The 13708-nt window shown below is 41.5% G+C and overlaps 1 protein-coding gene across 24 annotated transcripts in view; it reads left to right on the top strand.

Moving 5' to 3' along the window:
• The window catches only part of nrxn1a (neurexin 1a), a 65940-nt gene that overhangs the window by 2189 nt on the left and 50043 nt on the right, over positions 1 to 13708 (top strand). For 17 of the 24 annotated variants that reach the window (XM_077738641.1, XM_077738643.1, XM_077738642.1 and 14 more), the window contains exons 1-2: positions 5157 to 5455; positions 5994 to 7124. In XM_077738641.1, the coding sequence (XP_077594767.1) occupies positions 6392 to 7124 (733 nt within the window). In that variant the 5' untranslated portion in view covers positions 5157 to 5455; positions 5994 to 6391. Of the gene's footprint in view, positions 1 to 768; positions 895 to 5155; positions 5456 to 5993; positions 7125 to 13708 lie in introns of those variants that run through there. The other 7 variants (XM_077738646.1, XM_077738635.1, XM_077738633.1 and 4 more) reach the window with 3 other exon arrangements.

The raw sequence follows: 13708 nt of genomic DNA, 5'->3' as shown, positions 1-13708 counted from the left end.
GTTCATGTAATGTAAATGATTTAGTTCGTTAATAATATTATAAGTATATATTTTTTATAACTACTGTATTTATTTTTTAGTTTTTTCAATGCATTTTGGGTATAAGCTTAATTGAAAAGCAATATGATAGTAATTTTGTTCCCAAATATGTATATCATAGTTTTATTTTAGTAAATATATCTTTAATTACTCTAATTGGTGACATGTTGAATATTCTCATAATTTCCTTTCCACAATATTTTTTAAAATTCTGTGCACTAATTTGATAATAAATCGGTTTTACATTAGATTGAGCAATTTAATTACTCATATATCATAATATTATTAGCAAACATTTGTTATTTTGACACTTAATTTCTTGTAATAGTCTTGCAATTACATCTAAAAGTGTTTTTATTCAATGCACTCATTTTCAAGCAATATATTTCTCTTTAAAATCATTAAATATCACTCATTGGTGTAAGATTTGGTTGTTAAATAGGGTTTTTTATAATTGTATTTTCGGCATGCTGCAATCTATATCTGTATTTTTTGATGACTATAACTCAAAACCTAATCTACTGTCAAGATATACAAATAGACAGTGCTGTATGTATTTGTCCAGTATGTCTTTGTAGGGACATTTTTTTTTTTTTTTTTGAAATCTTCCTTCTCTCATGTCCCTCTTTATCCCGTAAGCGAAGCTGCCCTCGCTGAAGGCGCTACTCTTCTAACGACGTGTGTGTTTATGCGTATACGTGCGTCTGTGTGTGTGTGTTTTCATGACAGCGCTCCTGCAGATCAATGATCCCAGTTGCCTAGCAACCAGCGGATGGCGAGGAGGAAGGAACGAACCGGCGAGGAGGAAGACGAACGGAGATCTGGCTGAGAGATGGAGTAAATGGACGACAGGAAGTAAGAACGGGTGTCAAATCGGCAGTAAGCGTGTGTCATTGTGTTGATAGTATGACACCAGAAATAGAACGTGGCGCTACCATGGCAACGCCGCCAGATGATCAAATTATCTTTTAGCTTGAAGCGGCAAACGAGAACTTAAGTAGGGAGAGGAAGGAGGGTGCTAAAATTGGCGGTTTTGTTATGGGGTGGGGAGGGTTTGGGGGGGTGCACCTTATGTATAGAGCGCATCAGCAAACCGGGTTGAGGAAGGGGGGGTAGGGGGTGGTGGGGGGTCGGCGTAGGCGCGATCCAAATCCCAGAGGGGTGCTCCATGTCTGGGTTAGAATAACGCCAGCAGCCACGGAGGCTCTTAAACTTTATGGAGGGTAGAGAATGGACAATTAGCATCTCCTATGTGGTCGTCATAGTAACCCTCTTCTCCGGGCCTGCTCGTCCTTATCTGTGGACCCCCTGCCGCTGAGTCTTCTGCCCACCCGCCCCCCTACTGTGCCACACCTGAAAATGCACTTGCTTTGTTGATTCAATACAATCTTGGAGTTTTAGGATTCATTTGTTACCTGTGCATAGGTCCAAGTTTGGATTTGGCATATGGGCAGTACCCTATCTGAATATTGTCTATATTAGGGATGTCAGGGGGTCTGATTTGGACTAGGGGGCTTGTTCTGCACTTTGTAGCTCATTCATACTGTATACACGTAGATATCGTCTGCTAAGATACTTGTTTTGTTTGAAAAATGTTTTTGGTTGACTTTCGAGCTCATGTTACCCACTTGTCATCAATACCCGCCAGGTTGCCATGCCGACAAAGCCTCTTCCTCGGAGTTGTGGTCAGGGTTAGGAGGTCAGAGAGCCCTTGTCCCGTGAGCAAACTGCTAAAAAGTATTAGACCCTATGCTCCAATTGATTCAATGCCTATCGTTTCCAATGGCCGTAAATGAGTTGGATGTAAAATGAATGCAATGCCGTGTCAGTACCCCTCAAACAGAAGTGCCCACCCGCCCTAAACAGTCGAGCTTAGTCTCCTCGTCCGTCAATCTGCATCTGCCGGCCAGATGATCAATTCTAATTCCTGTTGAGACTTTTAACGACCCGCCGATCCATACACGTGTACGCAAAAGAGCACCCACGCTCTAACGCCATCATCGCTCGCCATCCTCAGCTCGGCTCGCCGCTATCCTTTCAAAGGAAAAGCGAGATTCCCTGGAGGTGACCCCCTCTCACCTTTCTCACGCACACCCCGGTGGCTCTTTGCACTTATTGGCAAGCGGAATTAGTGAATGTACGAGCGACACAGAAACTCATTATAACACGATTAGAGGCAAACTTCCCGTTTAATCTCATTTAGGACCAGGGTGGCTGCCCGTCAAACATGCTCGCGCACCCCTTTAACGGAAAGCGCGTGCAACGACATACTATTTTTTTTTTTAGAGATGCTGATGGATGAATTTTTATTTTGGGATGTGTTTTCTGACACATTACTCAACCCCCCTATACACACATGGTTTAAATATAAATAAAAAAAATAGGCATGCCTGTAATAGTACTTTATATATGTGTGTATTTTGACCTTTACAATGCTGTGTTAGCAAAAAAGTCAGGGGCCAGCGTTAGCTGTCGGCCTGTCAAAGAGGATGAGGTAGATGAGGAGGAAGGATGGACGTGTGGACTAATGGATACTGTAAATTTTTGATAGGAATTCATGGTATGGAATTCGGGATGTATTTTGTAGAAATAGTATAGAGATTGAATTGTAAGGGGTATTAGTTTGTTGTAATTGCTTGGATTTTTTTGGGTTTAATCAAGTAGCAGCGTTTATGAAATGCTCATGAATCTTACTGTGGTAATTTTTCTTATTCTATGTATTGCCAAAATTTAAAATTACAAAATTTAATAATACAGATATGTGGGCATATGTGGGTTTTTTCTGGGTACTCTGGTTTCCTCCCACATTCCAAAAAAATGAATTGTAGGCTGATTGGACACTCCAAATTGCCCCTAAATATGAGTGTAAATGGTTGTTTGTCTACTCATGCCCTGTGATTGGCTGGCCACCAATTCAGGGTACCCGCAGTCAGCTGGCATAGGCTCCGGCACCCCCCAAAAATACCTTGGACATCTTATGCATGGATGTCAACCAATGAAATGAATGGAGTTGCCTATGAAGGCGAATTGCTTCTAGCTGGACATGAGTCACCCCTTGGAATTAAACATAAAGGCGTATAGTTGGGAGAGAAAAAAACATGGGTGGAGCAAATAGGGGTACTGCCCCAAATAAGCATTCGATTCACGCTGGCTTTTTCTGCAGTGTTTTATGCCACTCTGGGGAAAACGCATAGGAGCGTTATTATTTGATAACGCCTTTTGGTCGGAAAGGTCAGCTTGGAGAGAGAGAGAAGCCGAGCAGTTAGTCTGACGAGGGCCGTATCGGATGGGGGGGGTCCGCGGTCAGTCCACGGGGGAACGCCACGGTGCCGATGCTGAGATTGTTTCCATAGTAACCACCCCCTTCCTCCCCATTTCTCATTTCCCCACACACGTAAGATCGCCGCTTCTCGGGCTGGCGTCAAATATCGAAGCGGCGCTCCGTGCTCTTAAATATGCCTTAATATCTGCTTCGCGGGTTCGCACATACGCCTTTAATCAGCCTTTATTGCCTCGCCGGAGTAAATATGTTCACATAAGAAAGTATTAACCCAAAAGGACACAGAGATGTGAGCATGGTTTTGATCATCTGATTTTTCAGAGGAGACAAAGCAGCTCACTGACAATTTTCTTGAGCGTGCTCAATAATTCTTAAAACCGAGACAAATGTAGCCAAGATGACCTTTTCGGACAAAAGATGCTAACTCTGCAAATAGCTTGAGGTGTGAGCGTCTTGATTTTTGATTTATTTTTTCTTCTTTTTTTGAGATGTTGACTATTTCATTTCTTTGGACATAATCTGAGATTTGAAGGAGTAATAAATTGAAGAGAAAATTGAGTTTTGAAGGTGCTTGTGGAAAAGATTGAACTTGTATATTGAGGTAACACTGCAAAAAAAGCTGATTATTTGATTTTGGTAGAAATGTACGGAAAATTTGGTGTGCAAAATGTTACCAAAAATGTTTTTTTTTGGTGCGGCACGCTTTGTAATACAAAAATAACATTACGTGCATTGATTTGTGCAAATATTCATCTATTCTTACCTCTTTTGAGCAGTTAACTAAAGAGTTAAGCACTTCAAAATTCACAAAAAATGCACTTATGATCTTCCAATCAAATTTGTTGAGAAAACACAGAGTCAAAATAGAAGAACTATTGGAGTCCGTCAGGGTATATTTCACTTTGGATGGAGCGTGTGTATTTTGTAGCGATTTCCCTTGACCCGTGCTAGAAAGATTAATTGGGCGTGGAAATAAAGAAGCAGCCTTCCCAGTGAAAAAACAATGCAGTAGATCATGTTCTCAATAAGCGGAGGAAGACTCATCAGTGTGATAAAGCAGAAAAACGACTTTTCATTTCCCAAAAATCCTGGATGCTTTATCTCAAGAAGTACAATTGGCTTTTCTGCTGGATATATGTATAGTTTTTTTTAGCTAAAGTGGGTTTTGATTGTATGTTATGTTGAAATTGCCATATTTTTGGGAATACAAGCCGTACCTGAGTATAAGTCGCGCTATTTATTGAACGCACAATGAAAGAGGAAGATGGCTATATGTTGCATTTTTGGGACAAAGTTTTTTTTTAAATTCAGCATAAACCAAGAACGAACATTATACGTTAAAGTGATAGTAAAACAGGGAACTCTTAATGTTGACATGCTTTTTTAATAGCCTAAAAAACACAACATAACAAGCAGTTGCCAATCAAAGTGGGGGAAAGGGAGATTTGAGTATAATTCAAATGATGATGAAAAAAAGTGCAACTTATAGTCCAGAAAATACGTCAGGTACTTCCTAGTTTTTGTTTATTTAAGCGACGAGAATCCAGTTGTCGATTTTGCTGATCCATTCTCAGTAAATAATCATGTTTTAGTGCCATTCCCATCTGCCATCGCTGTCCAAATAGATTGGACACCTATTACCTATTGAACGTATGAATTATCACTTCCAACCCTTCTAGCTGTTTTCATGTCTCCCTTTTTCTACCATCTCAATTCTGCATATGTCCGTTCGTGTCTTTTGTCTCTCCTTTTTCTCTCTATATTCTCCATTTCTCCCTCTCTCTCTCTTTTCTGCGTCTATCACTCCTTTCCGTCACGTGACCCGCACTCGCTCTCCTTGCGCTCGCTCCAGCGTGCGCGCGTCTGTGTATGTGTGTGCGCGTCTTTTGCTTTTTTTTCCGAACATCATCATCCAACTGCACCCTTTCCTCCTCCCGGGAGCAGACCGAGAAAGACCTCGCGGATGAGGACGGCCGTGTGTTCATTTGTGCGCGGAGGAGCGCCACGTTAGCCACCCAACGAGACGCCACCAGACGCCGATCACCGCCGGGCGTCTTAGCCGAGGCGAGGCGCACCTACGGCGGCGTGGACGAGGAGGAACAAGAGGGGTGGCAAGATCCACAGGATGTTCGCGAGGTATGTTTGCACCTTTTTAAATATGTTTTTTAGGCTTAGTGGAGGGGTAAAAGCGCAAATGTTTGTTAGTGTTGAGTCCCGATGGCGTTTAAAAAGCACAAACGTCTGTTTAATCAAGGAGGCAATTAAAGGGGAGGTGAACCACTGGAGAAAATGGAAGCAATGGCAGCGAATCGGCAATCGATATTTCAACCGCAGTCGTTCACGCCGTCTATCAATAACCCCTATATGTCGCCTTTCTCCTCGTTTCTCGTGTGAGATGTTAATTCGATGTTTGAGTCATCAGCCGCAGCGCCGCTTTTTTTGCTCTTTTGTGAAAGGCTCAGGGAAAAAAAATGCTTCACGTTGCCGCAAGACGTCGTATCGATCCGACAAGCACACAACAACAACCCCAAAAAATGGTCGATTTTTGTAGTGTGAATGTTCCGGAATGTTCAGATGAGGCACTTGAGGGGGGATTGGATGGATGGAGGGAGGGGGGCAAATGTGAGCATCTTCTGTAAGATAGCGTGATGGTGCCATCTTGCTTTCTCCGTAGGTGGCCGGAGATTGATGACAAGGCACACCTGAATCCGCCCCCACCCCACTAAAGAAAGGAGGATGAGGAGAGCCCCCCGCAATGACCATGCCATTTCTCTTTAGTGGAGCGTGGTAGACATCAGGCCCCGTGGGGAGTTTCCCGCAGGGCGGGTTGGGTGAGGGCCCCGATCTAGGCCACGAAGATGGAGTTGGCGCCCGGCGCGGGCAAACGCGCTTACCTGACGCAAGACTGAGTGGGGTGGGCGGGGGTCCGGGCAAATGATGAGAAGAAGAGCCTGAGCCCCAGAGTACGATTTGAGGAACAAGACCATGAGGTCATCTCTTTAGCCCAAAGAACAACAACAACAAAACAACAACAACAACAAAAAAAGTGTGTGTAAGCGTTAAAGCGCTTTTATGAGTGCCATGGCCATTTGCGTCTGGGCGGCCGCCCCTCTGCTCTTCCTGGGCTTGAGCCTGTGCAGCGTGGGGGGCCAGGCCCAAGGCGAGGTGCTGGAGTTTGGCGGCGTGTCCAGCCAATGGGGGCGTTTCCCAGTATGGAACGCCTGCTGCGAGAGCGTGCTGAGTTTCAGCCTGCGGACACATAGCCAGGAGGGCCTCTTGCTCTACCTGGATGACGAGGGCTTCTGCGACTTCCTGGAGCTGCTGCTGTTGCGAGGCCACCTACGCCTGCGCTTCTCCATCTTCTGCGCCGAGCCGGCCGAGCTGCACTCGGGCGTGGCGGTCAGCGACGGCCGATGGCACGCCGTACGCGTCAAGCGGGACTGGAAGAACACCTCGTTGGAGGTGGACGGGCGGCTGGAGGGCTGGGCCGAAGTCAAGAGCAAGCGGAGAGACATGACGGTGTTTAGCCACACCTACGTGGGCGGGGTGACGGCCGAGCTCCGCGCCTCGCCGCTGCGCCTCACCTCACCCTCGGTGCGTGACCGCCCCGCCTTCCGTGGATGGATGGGGGCGCTGAGCATCAACGGTACGCCGGCCGCCCTGGATGCCTCCGAGGGAGTGACGGTGACGGCGGGATGCGGGCCGGACCACCGATGCCAGAACGGAGGGGTCTGCAGCCTGGTGGACGACCGGGCCGTCTGCGACTGCTCCGACACCGGTTTCCAAGGCAACGACTGCAGTGAAGGTAAGCCCCGAAAACCCCGCTGACCCCCCGACATGCATCTCATCGCTCTCGCGCTCACAACGTTTACATACAATCGAAAGTTGGGTTCGCGGCGTTTAAATGAATTCCAATTTGTTGGTTCGGACCCTCGTTTTGCGCAAAGGTCTTGACTTTTCGGGAACGTGACGAACAATCGACATACACTTCTCTGTGCACGTATTACTAATTTCCTATTCACAAAGCTTTGGCGCCATCTTGCGACATTTTAACTCATTAACCTATTGATGGCTAGTAGCGTAAATCGTAAATTTTCGGACAAAATGATAGCCACTTTTCATACAACAGTATGACATTTGTCGATATTACAAAGATTTGAGTCAAGGACCTTTGACCAATTTCATACATTTCCAGAATTTGCCTTAAACTAATGAAAAAAATGGATTTTTGACAATTTACTTTCATAAACATTTCCAACATCTGAATGGAAACCTTTTTAAATAGGGCTTTCTATCGGAAATATAGTGACGATACATTATTGACTCTGTCGACGATAGTTTGCACTCACCTTTAATTTTTCATTCAATACATGATATGTACAAATCTAAGGGTTACATTTCACCTAATGAAACAGTAAATACCAGGCAATTTTGAAATGTATAACAAATTTGTTGAAAACCTGCCGGCCCGCCATGCTTATAAACCTGGAAGAGTATTTGCCGATATGATAGTCAGCCATGATTCCATTTCATTCTTGCAACTTTGATCAACTTAGTAACACAATCAGTTACATTTCACCTCAAGCATTTAAAAAAAATATAAAGCAATTTTGACATTTTTGACAATTGACACCTTTAAATAAAAACTACTCCTTTTGAACAACACAGCATATTTGAACCAAGACAAGATTTTGCATTTCCATCAATTGGATTGGGCGATCACTAAACCACCATATATCGTTAAAAACCCCTGTCCAGCGACCGATTAACTAACCCTCCCCCCAACTCACCATCAAAATGGATCAGACAACTCCAACCAGTGCGAACAAGTTAAGAAAAGCACACAAAAAAGCACTTTGAAATGTTTGTGCTCAGGGTCGTGGCTGAAACGAGTGTTGACTGTACAAGAGCCTTCAAAACACACACATGCATATTTCAGAATGTTGCCGCTTTCTCGTCGTCGTCGGCGGACCGGCGGCCTTCACAAACACAACGTGACGTGCATTGTAATGCTGTGGGAAATTGATTTCCCCTTCCCACGCCAGCCAATTATTTAGGTTGTGCAAGCTTCCCTCGATGACAGTGATTCCCAATCCACGCCACATTCAGGCTGCCGCAGGGAGTGATCAAATTAGAAAGCTTAGTTTGGTACAAACATAATCCTAAAACTGTATTCAAAAGGATACTGTAGGACTTGATTAAAAAAAAAGGAGTCAGAATGACTTTCCTTGTTTGGAAAAGAATGCTCTCTCTTTTTAGAAGAATTTTGTTCCTAACCAAAAATAGTATTTTCAGACTTTATCACTGGCAGCAGTTTTCAGAACAGCTTGGGTTTTTTTTTTTTCATGACGCACAGAATGTGATGCAATCGAATAATCAAGGGTCTTTTTTTTCGGCTGGGAAAAAATAGATTGATTTTTGGGTGATTGTGTTGTTCAGTAATCTGCAGGGGGGGGAGAAAGATTGTTATCATTTGGCTAGTTTTGTGGTTTTGGAAAAGGATCGTCGCTGCCATCTGCTGGTGGTTGTACAAAAAAATAATCCCTTCTTGAATTTGTTAGTGTCAGGTCTTGCTCAACCACATTTAAGTGATAAAATATGATTAAAAAAGCATATTAATCAAAATTGAATGTATAGAAAAAATGCCAGTAAAAGAGGTGGCATGATTAACTGACTAATATATTATTAAATTAATAAAAAAAATTCTAGGGAATGAATTGTTGACCTTAAAAATGTCCATCCGGTTAATATTAAAACAATACCCAAATTATTTTAAATTTTTGAAAAAATATGTAATAGTCATATTTGTCATTAGATCATCTTTTTGATAAATCTAATTTGCCTAAATCCTAACCTAATAATAAATATTATCTTTTAAATTAAAAAAAAGAAAATCTCAAATAGTGTTTTTTAATGTACTTGATAAAATATTTCTTTCATATTTGTTCATTTTTATAACTTAATATAAAATGTCTAATCCATACTATTATTAGTTATCCATATTAAAACTAAAAAAGTAAAACATTAAATATTCTGAGGTATTCTCATATAGTCTAATGAATAAGAATTAGATATGATTTTGGTTAAGATTCCATATACTCCATTGCAAAAAATAACCTATGTAAAATAATCTATGATTAATCGACTATACTAGCACCAATAAGTGAAGTGACCTTGTCCAAAAGTCTTTCCGATTTCAACATAGCCTTGGTGATAGAAACAGCTTCTGCACCTTCCGTGATGTCGAAGTCCCGAAACCAAGCGCTTATAGATCGGCCACGGACGCGCTCGCGGGCCAGACTTTAATTGGAAGTCGCTTAAGAGGCTGGAAATCAACGCGGCTTACGTGCTTGTCATCTGGCTGCCCGCGCTAATGGATTTCCATCGATTGTGCTCGGCCTCCAACGCGGCCCTCCACGGACCGTACGGTCCTCCGGCTTGCCAATACGTTGGGCGCTTTGCGGCAATTTTTAAGACGCCTCCGTGCGTTTTTTGCCCTTCTTCCACGAGATTAAAAACCTTAGCCAGTTACAAGTCGTTAAATAGCATAAAAACGAAGCAGACTCATTAAAAGTGGAATAGCGCTTAGGAGAGGCCTCACTTGGATCGGCACCAAATTGCATAGAGACTCATGTATTATTCACTTCTAAATGAAGGAAAACGTTAGGAGGGCAAAAACAACCTTACAGAAAATGACAACAGAAGTAAATATTATGTTCCTCGCTGGATGTTTTTTAGTGGCCGCTTGTTTAATGCACTTAAATCAGCCCCAGGCCAAAACAAGTGTCACTCTAAGGAATCTTACTTTACGACTACTATTGCAAATAGCATCTGGCAACCCGCTCCCTCTGGCGTATTTCATCCTCTTCGCCTTGAAACTCTTTACCAAAAAAAATCTCAATGGGTTGCTCTTTACAACAGATTTTCTTAATAATTAGTATGTTGGCCATATTGAGATGGCCTAGGCCAGGGGTTAGGGAATCTATGGCTCGGGAGCCACATGTGGCTCTTTTGATAAGTGCATTTGGCTCTTTGCTAAACTGTGAGCTAAAATATGGAAACTGCTGATGACAGAAGTGAGATATTATATATATAACTGCTTTAATCTTCATTTTTTTGCAGTAGACAATGCATCTTCTCATTGATTAGCAACAGCATACGAATATTATTATTTTTTTCCACTTTAAAAGTGGTGAAATTACAATAAAAATGGATAAGGCACTCATGTACTAATGTACTTTGACTTTTAAATTCGTAGTATGCCTCACAAGGAATAACATTGGACAATATTAATTGTTTGCTGCTTTCTTCATCAAAAATAATTCAATCAAAAGTCACAAAGGGCCAAATTCATATTTTGTATAGCCCGCAAATGAAAATAATCGACTTGTTGTTTATCCCTAAAAGTCAATCCGGTTAAAAATGCGATTAAAAAGTGAGTTGGATCATTTTTTAAGTCAACAATCTTGAAACAATTCATAGACTAAAAACCCATAGGTTGATTTATTTGGAAATCAATTGATCAATTTGCACTGAACTCCAAGTCAGTCTATCAACGTCTTTTGCCAAAAAGTCATGGCGGCCTTGCCATTAATCACCCATTGCTCTTGGCACCTTTCCACCTTCTTACCTTAACCGCACACCAGCCAATGTTTCCATGGAGACTGCGCTAATAGGGAAGACCTCATGCCGGAAGCGTATACCTACGTCCTTGCGTTTCATGTCCCGAATCGCCATTCCTTTGCGTTAGCGCCCCTCAGATCGAACCCCCCGCCCCAACCCTACTTTACTAATCTGCTACCGCTTGAGGCGTTTTGCTGTCTCTTGTCAAAAATGTCAATGATTCACCCGTCTCTAAATTAAAAAAATATCGATGCCGTTCTTGGATTGTTGTTCACGCAACCTTGAGGTTATTTGAGGAGATTTTCTGAAATATTTTGCCTCAAAACATTGGCTGTCAATGGCTTGGCTTCCCATTGAAAGCATAAAAAAGGCATAAAAAACTGATTTTTGGGCTATAGTTTAACACTCATTGAAGGAATATAATAGTTATGGATTCATTTGATAATTGATTGGTTATTGAGGCACTGTGGCAGGAAAGGAAACCGTAAAATACCCTTATGGCATCATTGTTTGAGTCATATCTCAACATTCTCAGGAATATGGCCTTTTTTTGTCGCAAACACCATTTTTTTCTGCTTAAGGCTTAGTGTTGTTTTTAACAGTTTTGATTGGCGCATGACAGATGCAATAAGGCAGGATGATACAACAACTATAGGTTCCTTCATTCATTCATCTTCCATACCGCCAATCCTCAAAAGGCTTGCGGGGGTTGCTGGATTGTGGTTTAATTAAAAAAAAAAAAAAAAAAAAAACTTAGCTTAGGGACTTTTGCAACTCAGCTAATGATTTTTTACAATGTGGCCCACGACAAAGATGAGTCTGTCACCCCTTGTAGATTAGTCAACATTTCTCTATGATAGCAAGCCCAAATATACACTAAAGCAGGGGTAGGGAACTTATAGCTCAAGAGCCATATGTGGCTCTTTTAATGGGTGTATATGGCTTTCCGCTAACCTTTGTGGTAAAATATGGGATCCGCTAGTGAGAGACCTTAGTCCCAAATGCAAAAATGGGAGATTATAGCGCCTTTTTAATCATATTTTTTCTTCCTTAGACTCTTCTGCAAGCATATCCTCACAGATGCACATATTTTTTAATGTAGTTTTATTTTGAATTCTCAGTTCTGAGCTCTCAAGGAATAATGTTTGTATTGTTTATGGCTCTCTTTGTCAAAAAAAGGTTCCCAACCCCTGCATTAAAGTTAAGGTTAATTTTAGTAAGTGGTAAGTCATTGAAAACAGTTTTTAAGAAATACTTTGCTGCGGCTTTATAGACTCAAAAATCTATAATTATCCAAGTAGACAATGGTGGCACATCAATGGGTGCGAAAGTACTACTGCGTGGTATTGGCTGTATGCGGGTTTACTAGGCAAGCGTTGATCAATGGCCTCGCAGGAACTGGAGAATTACACGCAATTGCTGCAGGTCTGCAGGACACACAAACGCAGCCCAACAACACACGGAGAAACACATTAACTCCTTTAGCGAGGCTCCGCCATTAGTCACAGAAGCAGTGCGGCTTTTGTGGCTAAACGCCACCAGACGAACATTTTTACACCCAGGCTGATATATACTGTACGACATACAACGGCTACTTTTAATGGGCTCTTTTATTTGCATACAGATGGATTCGCATTTTCTATGGCGATTGATGTCGCCGTCGGGAAGCGATACCATCACGGCAGGTCGCTTTAATAGCTCTTGTCTTCTTAAAAAGGGAGGCCGGAAAATGGCTTGAAATGATCAGGGAATTCAGTTAAATTTGTTTGTTTTTTGTTGAATGGTCGCAAACTATTGTTTTGGTAATTTGACGACGATAGACATCTAATCCATAGTAGAGTTAATTCCCAAAGAGGATTAGTGAAATTGCCCTTTTGTCAAGAAAATGTCAAAAATAATAATAATAAATAGCCATTATGTCACTGATAAATTGACTTTGACTAGTTTTTATGCAATGACATCTACTATTGTGTCTTAGCATGACATAAATAGCTAATAGAACATAATTTGCGTTTTGCTTGTCACAATATGACTGGAAACGTCAACTTTAAACTGTTTTTAATGCTTCAATATCTGACAAACTAGTCAATTTGTACCAGCATGGAGTCAATTTAATATTAAATAAGCAATCACTGAAATTGGTCTAAAATATAGATGTTTTCATTCTCTACATCGGCATTGACATAAGTCTTAATCAAGCTCTTACTAGAGTCTTTTTAATTTTTGATAATTCCAATAATCGTTATACTAATATTCCGTACATGCACAATAAGTCTCTTTAAAAGATTATTTTGCTAGTTGACTAAACAGCATATATCTTTTGCAGTTAGTTGACCAGTCATGCATGAAATTGCAGTTTAACAATTTTAGAATAAAATATGTAAATGCATTTTTTTCTGGGCGATACTGCAAGGATTAAATGAATTATTTAGATTAGACTTTTTAGCACAGTGTAGTTGACTTCAAAATATTGACATGATCTGTATCCGTAATTAGTTTTGTTACAATTTCTGTCGCAATATTGTCATTTAAGTCAAATATACTGAGTACTTGTTTACATTCTGTTGGACTGTAGTGACAGTTATGGAATTTTTAAAAATAAGCATGAACTTTGTACTAGTTCTATGGAAATGAAGGCTTTTAACCAAAAAAATGGTTGAGTATTCCTACATTCTTTTTATGAGTGTAGAATTGTAGTCATGTCCAACTTCTGTCAGCTTGTCCCAGCTGTAGTTCCTCTTCAGAAATGTTGGCTGAGACTTTTGT

This window comes from Stigmatopora nigra, chromosome 18 (genome assembly GCF_051989575.1).
Source record: "Stigmatopora nigra isolate UIUO_SnigA chromosome 18, RoL_Snig_1.1, whole genome shotgun sequence".
Classification (NCBI taxonomy): domain Eukaryota; kingdom Metazoa; phylum Chordata; class Actinopteri; order Syngnathiformes; family Syngnathidae; genus Stigmatopora; species Stigmatopora nigra.
This window is presented reverse-complemented; position numbering and strand designations above follow the sequence as displayed.